Below are 10,460 nucleotides of genomic sequence, written 5' to 3' on the forward strand. Positions count from 1 at the left end.
CTCTCCAGTGTTTCAATACGTATTCTCTCCAATGCTTCAATACGTATTCTCCCAAAGCTTCAATACGTATCCTCCCAAAGCTTCAATACGTATTCTTCCCAATGGATCAATACGTACACTCCCGAATGTTTCAATACGTAGTCCCCCTAGTGTTTCAATGCGTATTCTCTCCAATGTTTCAGTTCGTATTCTCTCCAATCCTTCAATACGTACTCTTCCGAATGGTCCAATACGTAGTCTCCCCAGTGTTTCAAAGCGTATTCTCTCCAATGCTTCAATACATATTCTCCCCATCTGTATCTATACTTTCTGTAAGGCCAGAAAGCTTTGATAGTCTTCTCACTGTATCAGTGATCTTTACGGTGTTCTTGCAGTACAACATCGTTAATCACTGAGTTAACTCAGAAAAACACTCCATACGTCAAGAAATATCATAAACCTATCTTGTCATGTCGTCAACGACGTTGAGGGTAAGGTTTGTTTGGCCCTCCCGGGTAACCACCCCCTTGGGGACCACCCTGCCCTGGATATCCACCTCCTTGAGGACCACCCTGGCCTGGATATCCACCCCTTTGAGGACCACCCTGCTGCTGTTGCCCTGGGTACCCACCACCCCTGGGTTGTTGCCCTTGGTTTCGACCTTGACCTTGACCGTCCATTGATTCTCTTCCCTGTTTAGCAACGGCGGACCCAAGGATGAATGTGTCCACAGAGAACAATCCGGCTCCAAGGAAACAGAAAAACTGGAAAAAATATGAATATGTATGATTTTCATTACTGGGGCATGAATAGACAACAATGTCATATATCAAGGATAACACGGATCAAATATTGTTAACAAGCAGGCATTGATTCATGTGCAGTGGGAGCATAAGATCATTCTTACCGTTAGTGCAACGATGGAGCTTGCAAGACTAGCTGACAACGTTGACAGGATGGCTGCCACGAACATTAAGATAGCCACAACTAGATGACAGGAAAACTCCTACAAATACAGAGGTCAGTAGGCTGTAATAACCAAAAAAACATATACCCAATTTTTTGGAAGGTATTCATTCAATGCCGCATATTGTTGTATGAATACCGCGTATAGATGTTCTACAGATATACACGGTAGATTCGCATGGGACACGATGACACACAATCAACCAGGTCACCCATTGTGACCACCCGATCCTCAATTTGTTTGTTTGTTGTTAAACGCCGCAGCAATATTCCAACTATATGACGGCGGTATGTAAACAATCGAGTCTGGACCAGATAGTCTAGTGATTGATATCATAAGCATCGATCCACGCAATTTGGATACGATAACAAGCATCAACCAAGTCAGCGACCCTGACCACCGATCCCGTTAGTCGCCTTTTACGGCAAGCATAGTCACCTTTTACGGCAAACATCGGTTGCTGAAGACCTATTCTAACCCGGATCTTCATGGGTCCGACCTTCAATTTAGTGGGTTCTTCAAACAAACTTTTGACAAGAGCTGCTACTATTCTGGAATCCACGGTGAGGAAAACTTACAAGACAGATGAGGGTGTGATCATATGAAATTCGTTATTTCTTCAAGGTATCATTATAACACGACACCCACAGCTATTCAACATTATAAATCGGTTCTTTTGGTATTGAAAATAACATTTGTTCATCTTATCAATAGGGCCTCATGGCACCCATCTTCCCGAGGCAAGGAGTTAACTGCCTTTGAAAGTCCAGTTTCCACCCTTGCCGAACTAGGCTGGAATTCCTGGGCTCGATAGTTGCGCCACCAGTGGTTATTACGAGTTATGTCCCTTTGAAGCCTCTCCTATTGACCAATTAGATTCCACCTCTCGTATCACTTGCATTTGTTTCAAACAAAACGGCGGCGCCCAGTCAGGACGATCTTATCGATAATCAAGATCTATATTGTGATAAAACGGGTCTTACATCGCGAAGTGCATCAAATCAAGTGAGCACCTTGATTAGAAACATGAAAAGACTTGGAAACTATCTGTTGACAACGAGTTGGCGGTGCACATGCTTTGCAAATCCTGCAATCGACCGAAATCTGCATGACAGTTTACAAACCGGATTTCGATTTCGGTGCGCGATTTTGATTGAACTATGCATAGACTCGTTAGTCCAGCCAAAATGTAACTCCATAATTCCTGCCTTGTTCGGCAAGGGTGGAAACTGGACTTTGATAGTCAGTTAACTCCCTTTCCTCGGAAAGATGCATGGCACCCGAAAGGATATTTGATTTTAAATGAACATCAATCCATAACAGTTTTAAAATGAGGCTTTGAGATAATGTCTATTCATTGTTTTGACGAGACTTAGTCGTGGCAAGACTAACTTTCATTGGGTGCAGATCACAACAAGGTATTTTGAAAATACAGTGTTTACTTACGAACCAAAGGCATCCGAGATGTGCAGATTCTTCCCAATGAAACAATCTGAAGATGAATGAGCCTATAGCTAGCACCATTCCACTCACACCCACGAACAAGATGAAGACATCAAACGACCAAACGTCTGGGTCAGCTTGGCTAACTCCACTGATAATGGCGCTTGTGATCTGGAAACAACATATACAAACATATTTTAAGAAGCTTGAGAGAATATTTCAATGTTGCAACGACGTATTTTATAATGTTTGTGAAAAACGAATGTTTTGTCTGCGACAGTCTTAGAGTTTGAGGCTGATTCCCGGCCCTAAAAACCTAGTGAGTGAGTGAGTATGGTTTTACGCCGCTTTTAGCAATATTCCAGCAATATCACGGCGGGGGACACCAGAAATGGGCTTCACACATTGTACCCATGTCGGGAATCGAACCCGGGCCTTAAGCGTGACGAGCGAACGCTTTAACCACTGGGCTACCCGACCGCCCCTCCTAAAAACCTAGCCCGTGGAGATGTCGGATCAGGGTAGGTCCCCGGCACCCCATGCTTGACATAACATCCGACGGAAAGAGAATCTAGTGGTCACAAATGTGTGGCCATGTGGTATGGTGTCATCAATAACTCCTCATGTTATCGCCTGTCGGTGTGACCCGATGCATCTGACAGACCACCGTTGAATATAACACTTGGATTTAATGCATACCGAGGTAGTATTTGATATATAATTATATGATATGTATTTAAGAGAGCAACAATGACGGTTGAGTCGCTAGTACTGCACCATGACTGTGGAATATATATAATTTTAGGTATTTTCTTTTACTAAAAGCCTAGGCAAGTCTAGATCAAACTAACCAAGTCTAGTTTGCTTGATTCCACATGAAAACAGCAGAAGAGGAACGGTTCCTTGGAAGAAGTGTTTTAAATATTATATAAAAGACATGTTTTCGTTGACTAAGTATTAGTCTATGGAGTAGCCTAGTGGTTAAAGCGTTCGCTCACCAAGCCAAAGACCTTGGTTCGATTCCCTATATGGGTACAATGTGTGAAGCTCATTTCTGGCGTCCCCAGGCGTGATCTGGCTGGAATATTTTTAAGGCGGCGGAGAACCTCACTCACTCAGACTAAGGTGCGAAAGAATCTATCATGGCTGAACACTTACAAACTCGGCAAGCTTGAGGACTCCGAGTATCGTGCAAATGTATGTTGGATCGCATTTTCTTGGTCCTCCTTCCTTGTCTCTGCTGATGTTGAACCGGACGGTGCGACCACCCCCTTGCTGATACCCTCCTCCTTGAGTATAGCCTTGCCCGGCCGCACCCCTCTGGTAACCTCCCTGGGAACCCCTCTGATACGGGTTGGGTCGGGTCGGGTCAGGCGAGGCATAGTTCCCGCTACCATTGTATGCCTGACGCTGTTGCTTCCTCGTAGGTTCATGGAAACCACTTTCATCTGACTCCTGCTCCTTCACCGAACCCCTCATGGAAGGACTGGTCAGAGTCGATCCGTGCGTTGGAACCATACTATTTGACAACGACCTCGGGGAGAGAAGGTTCCTGTCTAGTTCCCGTGACCTTGATCTGTAATTAGGATCTAACACCGAACCTTGTCTAGGCAGAACACTCTGACCTGGGCTAGGTGGAGTTTCCGTGTAGTATCCCCAATGTGGCACAAACTCTCCTTGCTTGGGTTCTTTTGCACCCAAGTCAGACCCTTTGAAGTTCTCTACACTATCCACAGAACTGGCTGGTACTCCTGCCACGCTTGGAGGGTCTGACAATCGTCTAGCATAAACCCGAGTTGGTTTGAACTCTCTACGCGGTTTGTACTCCCTCTGCTGCTGCTGATACTCACTACGAAAAGTAGGGTCGTCCACAAAGTCCCACTCCGTAGCAACCGTCCCAGTTCTAGCATTACTATACCGAGGGTGCACAGTAGGTTCTCTTCTGGAAGGTTCTCCAAGGTATTTCCTAGTCCCCCTTTTCGTTTCAACGTAATCCAACCCTGTGTCGGGGTCAAATCCGATATGCTTGACATCATAACTCCGAGACCTCCTGACCTCTGACTCGGGTCCACTTGGTCCTCTGTTGTCCAGCCAATTAGCCGGCGGGACATCTGACCCTCTGCCCGTGGCCCTGCTCCACCTGTCGTCGTCCAGATGCCTGCGACGTGTCTCCTGCAAACGGCGAACTGCAGGGATGCTTTGAGTCGAATACGGACCTGTTTGATTTCGTCTCTCTCGTCTTGATCTGTAAGGAGTTACGCGGTAATCTTCTCGTAAGCTCATTGTTCTAGCGTCTTCTGATATGACACTGGGCTCTCGTTTATCTTGTTCTGGTGTCTGGAGGAGCGTCTCGGGTAGGGAAGCATCTGATCCTAGATCCCCCGCTTTACTCCAGGGAGACTTGGGGCTGGAGATGAGCCCACCACGCACCACAGCCATTAGTTACACGAGTCTTACTGTCAACACAAAAGCTTCTCATCTTCTGATTATTTTAGCTTCTATGTTTTTTTCATAGATTATATTTTTCACTTCATACGGTTACCTACGCTTGAATTGTTTCTCATGGTGTGACATTACACATGTTACATCTTTGTTCTTCAGTCCTGTTCAGAAGTCTGGGTGACAAACGGTGAAGTGTATTTCTCACCCTTGAGGAGTTGAACTGAAGAATGGAATCAAATGAAAACATCAAAGGTCACATGAAAATAATGACATGAAGTGGTTAAATCATAAAATCATAGACAATTACAATTACGAATCAATAACTTACAACGATGACACCAGGCGTTCCCGAAACGGGTGTAATGGTCTACCGGAAGTACCCGTAGCGAGGTCGACCTTGAACCGCGTCATTAGGTCAGTTGTCACCCCCAGTACCGAGTATGAAGCAGCGGCGACGGGCTAGATTTGTGGCGCAAGACTCATTTCACTCACTTATTCACTTATAATAAAAATAATCATTAACTGCTAATAACATACATAACTATTCATTCGGGACACACAGAAATATGCTTTTGAAATGTCATGCATTCCGAAGTTTCATTTTTCTATTGAACGTTAATCAACGTTCATTAAGACATATTTATTTTATCTTGCTATACGACAAATAAATGATGTTATGTATACAGGATTGTGTTATCGATGCAATAAATCAATCCGATAAATATTCAAATGAGGCAACGTAGTAAGAACTACTTTCAAGCTCCATATATCAATGGGATGCATTTTTTCTCAATGAACTATTCACTGACGTTCCCAATATGCTGAGATAGGGGTTTCCCATTGTGTCACCGAAACATGGCGACAAACATGGCTGTAGGTCATTTTTCGCAATATGATATATTGGGCGGTTCACTAAAAAACTGTGTTCATACGCGGTTTCTAAAGCTACTTGATTGAGTGAAATTACGTCTTAAACATCCATTAGTTTAAGATTACACGATAGAGAGATTATTACACTTTTGTAATTTTTTGTACCGAAATATCAAATATATTGTAATAGAAATACAAATATGTATTTATAATATTTGATATTACGATACGGGAATACACAAAGCTAATTATCTCTACCTTTCAAAATACTTAAGGTCTGAATAACGTATTATAACAATTCATATTCAATTAGTTATTACATAAATGTAATATTATCCCAGCAATACTATTTTTAACCGAATGTTGTTTTGTCAAGAAAAGTAGACTTGAAATGTCAAGAGTGAAAACAAGACTTTGATACAGGCTAGTCACGCTTGCCTAAGGGAGATAACCCGGGTAATCTTAACAATATGAGTGAGTTAGTTGAGTTTTATGCTTCGTTCACCATATTACAGCAACATAAAGGCGGGAATACACCAGAAATGGGCTTCAAACGTTGTACCCATGCGGAGAATCGAACCCGGAGCTTTGGCAACCACTTTCCCACCAGACATCGCCTTGAGTTATCATTGCAAACGTAACAGGTGCAGACCTGGACTCCGTGCACGTCATATCCGGTTAGTTACGGGGGTATGCATGAATACATATGCAAGGGTCATTCTACAGCATCCGTGCTTCCTGCGATACCTGATAATGATGTGAGTCAGTGGTATGGCTTTACTTCGTTTCTAGCAATATTCCTGCAATATCGCGGGGGTTGATGTGGTGATGCTGTGGTGACATGAGGTTTAACGTTGTTACGTTGAATGTCAAGTGTTTACTAACACTGATAATTTGTGGAGGACACTGATAATTTCAAACGATGTAGCTAGAGAAAGATTTGAGTACATCTTGAACTGATTATTTTGTACAAACTATTTGTCGAAGTACTCCTTGGGTACCGGGTCGGAATTATCCCAAGTAACCTATATTATCGTTCGAGGCGTCTAAAGTCGACCAGTGACTTGGTGGAACGAGTGTCAACGTGCCCTGACGGCGACGGATGTTGCCCATAATATCACTGCTTTGTCACGTCAAGACAATAGTATTTACAGGACGCAGTGATGTACTAGGACAATTGCTGACTGCGGCGTTAAACAACATTCATATAGTCACATACTAATTTACTTACTGGTGCGCTACAAGGCATTATAGAGTATGTGTGCCGAGTGAATCAACGTTGGAATTATTCACTGGATGCGAGATGAGTGAAAGTTATACTACATAGAACCCATAACTATTTAATAGTAAAGGAAGGGAGGTGGGTTAGCCTATAGATTAATGCTCTCGTCCGTCACGCCGAAGGCCCGGGATCGATTCCCCACAAGGGTAGAGTGTGTGAAGCCCATTTCTGATGTCCCCATTGCTGGATATATCGCTAAAAGCGGCGTAAAACAATTCTCACTCATACAAAAGATAAAGATGACCAACAAAACATGAACACTGATTGATATGGGTTAAACGCAGCTTTTAGCAATATTCCATAAAGAACCCTGGTGCTCGGGGGAGACCACAGTAAAGCGTTCACTACCAGCGCTCACCCCCAGCCCCCGATAAGTCAAGACATTGCATTATGTAACTGATGCATGTATATGTATGTCATATCTTTAGTGTAACCACCGAATGTCCAATTCAAGTGCTGCCTGTCTCACAAGGTGTACGGAAAGAGAAGTCTATTATGACGCATTGAAGTCACTGTTACTTTAGACCTGCCAGCTTTTGGAAATCTGTCGATGGCTTCCTTTATGGATTCTGGTTGATGTCAATATACTACCAAGATCAACTTCCCCTTTGAGACCCAACAACCAATTACATGAACATTTTCAACGAAAACTCGCCTTTTACAAATGCGCGCAGTAAAATTACTAACATTTAACATGTACGTTGTATCAGGTTGCAAAAACATTTTGTCGGAGTATATGACGACATTCACTACAGTATGCCTGTAATCCTCTGTCAGAAAAGGAAATATGTTGTTAATGTACATTGTTAAACTCGTCTAGACTTTGGGAAATATGAGTAGAGTGTTCACGGTGTTGGATTCGTTTAACTTTCCGTACCAGGGTCAAACGTTGAATGTATCATTAAGCCCCTACCGGTATCTTCAGTCACTGGCTTTGATGGCACAACCGTACACACAACAGAACAAATGCATAATATACAAGACGCGTGCCGGTGTATAAATGAGTGAGTGAGTTGGGTTTACGCCGTTTTCAGGATAAATCCTGCTATTTAACGCAACTCAACAATGGCGCGACGAGAGACCACTTACCCCTTGTGATGAAGATCATTAACATCAGTATCATTAACCACTAAAGTGTATTTATTTATTTTGTGTAAGTGATAAATGAAACTCTAAAGTTTCCATCTAAATTCGTTCATATGGTTAACGCAGTTAATTGATTAATATGACGTCTAATTAGGCCACAATAGGGTTTGGGGATCTACCAATAAATACCAACGACCATTAATAAACATGAATATATAATGTGTAGGACATACCAGCGTTCGTTCCAAAGGACAAATCAAACACACATTACAAGAGTAATCCTACTAAATTCACAGTTTAGAGAAAACCGATTCATCCCCAAATATTAATTCAATATTTCACTTTTGAAATAATTTCTACAACCGCTACAAACAAACACAAATTAAAGCGTAAACTCACCTACCCAAGTCCCATGCTTCTCCGCCATATTGATATCTTACAGCGGATCCTCTATTCAAAGTCAAGCGTTTTATGACAACGGATAAATCTGTCTGCTATAGAAAGTAGTGGTATTCATGGTTAAGGTGTAATTGAGTTCGATATCCAACAATGATCGGATCTGTTGACAACGTAGAGACGTCGTTGTACCTGGTTTCTACAGATCGAGAGTGAAAGGACAGTTTAGCTATTGCCTTGGCGTGCAGTGTTAGGCCAGTTCCCCGGTCTTGATATCTAGCCCGCGTTCAAGGATTAGTCATGCTTACGAGGAGCAATCCTTTGAAGTGTATGCGTTCAATATTTACTCAATAAATTTAATAATCACGTATGTTTCACGAGTAAAGCAATAATTGTTATCACTATAATAAAGGCTATCCAGAACATATATAGGTTTTACACCCCGTGTGAAGTTGTGTGCATGATGTTTAACGCCGCACTCAGCAATATTCCAGCTATATGACGGCGGTCTGTAAATAATCGAGTCTGGACCAGGCAATCCAATGATTGACATTATGAGCATCGACTCACCCAAATGGGATACGATGACATGCAACAACCAAGTCAGCTAGCCTGACCACCCGATCCCGTTAGTCTCCTCTTACGACAAGCATAGTCGCCTTTTACGGCAAGCATGGGTTCTTCACGGATAATCCGTGTAAAGAGTGAGTGAGTATGGTTTTACGCTGCTTTTAGCAATATTCCAGCAATATCACGGTGGGGGACACCAGAAATGGGCTTCACAAATTGTACCCATGTCGGGAATCGAACCCGGGTGTTCGGCGTGACGAGCGAACGCTTTAACCACTAGGCTACCCGACAGCCCCCTCCGTGTTAAGAGATAGGGGACTCAACGACACTTTACAACTTATGAACTGCCGGGCAAGACTGAGTGTACACCCATGTGTAATGGTGCATAGAAATGATACAAACAAGAAAGGGCTATCGATGTACAATAAAATACGGTTATAACGAACTCAAAGGGACCACTAATTTAAGTTCGTAATAACCGTAGTTCGTTATAAGCATGTAACAACATATGTACAACAAATGGCCGGGACTACAAAATGAGTTCGTTATATCGGTCAGTTCGTTATAAGCGTGTTCGTTATAAACGTAGTTTACTGTATTTGATATGGGTATCATGGTTGTTTCGACCTGATGTTGGCAGTGTTTCCACGTCTGTTTTCAGAAATCCAAATTTCACGTGTATACTTTCTTTTGCCCGACATTTTCGTTATAAAATACATGTCGAGTTTATTGAGGTCGAGTTAACGAAGTTTTTCAAACTGTAGAAACTGATTTCTTAGAAACTTTATCTTAAATGCATGAGTGAGTGACTGAGTTGGGTTCAACGCCGCTTTTAACAATATTCCAGTTATATCACGGCGTGTCACGTTAATGTGGGAGGAAAGCCCGAAGTGATGCAGGTCTCAGACGTTTACCACTTTGGTATAGTGCTGACAAACCTAGAAACATAATCGGGGCGAACCGGGATTCGAAGCCACAATCATAGGTTTCTGGCGTGCCCAAGGGACGCAACTCTGCATAGCGAATCCCGGCGCCTTAGACAGCTGGGCCAGCCGTGGCCCTTGAATGCATGAGGTGAAGTGAAATAAGGTTCGATATTCAATATCATTCCACTGATGCCGGACTAATGCCGGTTTCATAGTGCTAACCCATTGAGATACCACGCCGCAGTTTAAAATGGGCACCCACTCAGACACAGTACACTGACTCTGACACAGGTACTTTTTTTTAACCTTCAATGCCAAGCTTTGTCCTTCTATTTTTACAGACCATGACCTTCATCTTCAAGATTATCTAAAGAGCCATCGAGTGACGAATCCTGGGCCATAGCACCGAGAGGATACAACCGAGAATATACAGTTACATCGATATATCGAGTTTAGAGATTTCGAGTTTTACAAACTTAAAAACTTCCTGTTCTTTACA

At 42.8% G+C, this 10,460-nt stretch overlaps 1 protein-coding gene across 2 annotated transcripts; it reads right to left on the bottom strand.

Annotated features, from left to right (window-relative positions):
* Positions 1-418: 418 nt before the first annotated feature.
* LOC139451991 (uncharacterized) lies at positions 419-8,550 on the bottom strand. Of its 2 annotated transcripts, none has more exons than XM_071233274.1 (5): positions 8,473-8,550; positions 3,548-5,051; positions 2,393-2,560; positions 887-985; positions 419-743 (listed from the first exon to the last, which is right to left on the bottom strand). In XM_071233274.1, exons 2-5 carry the CDS (start codon positions 4,826-4,828, stop codon positions 456-458), a joined length of 1,836 nt encoding a protein of 611 aa, XP_071089375.1. In that variant the 5' UTR covers positions 4,829-5,051; positions 8,473-8,550; the 3' UTR covers positions 419-455. The 2 variants fall into 2 exon arrangements, with proteins under 2 accessions (XP_071089375.1, XP_071089382.1); XM_071233281.1 differs by having other exon boundaries at positions 8,469-8,544.
* Between the last annotated feature and the right edge of the window lie 1,910 nt (positions 8,551-10,460).

This window comes from Haliotis cracherodii, unplaced genomic scaffold, assembly GCF_022045235.1.
Source record: "Haliotis cracherodii isolate W230 unplaced genomic scaffold, xgHalCrac1.p SCAF_10, whole genome shotgun sequence".
NCBI lineage: Eukaryota > Metazoa > Mollusca > Gastropoda > Lepetellida > Haliotidae > Haliotis > Haliotis cracherodii.

Coding starts and splice junctions, on each gene's coding strand:
- LOC139451991 (XM_071233274.1), bottom strand. CDS start 4,828: ATGGCTGTGGTGCGTGGTGGGCTCATCTCCAGCCCCAAGTCTCCCTGG. Junction 2,561..3,547: donor TCCTCAAGCTTGCCGAGTTT/GTAAGTGTTCAG, acceptor TGTTGTTTCCAG/ATCACAAGCGCCATTATCAG. Junction 986..2,392: donor ATCTCGGATGCCTTTGGTTC/GTAAGTAAACAC, acceptor CTGTATTTGTAG/GAGTTTTCCTGTCATCTAGT.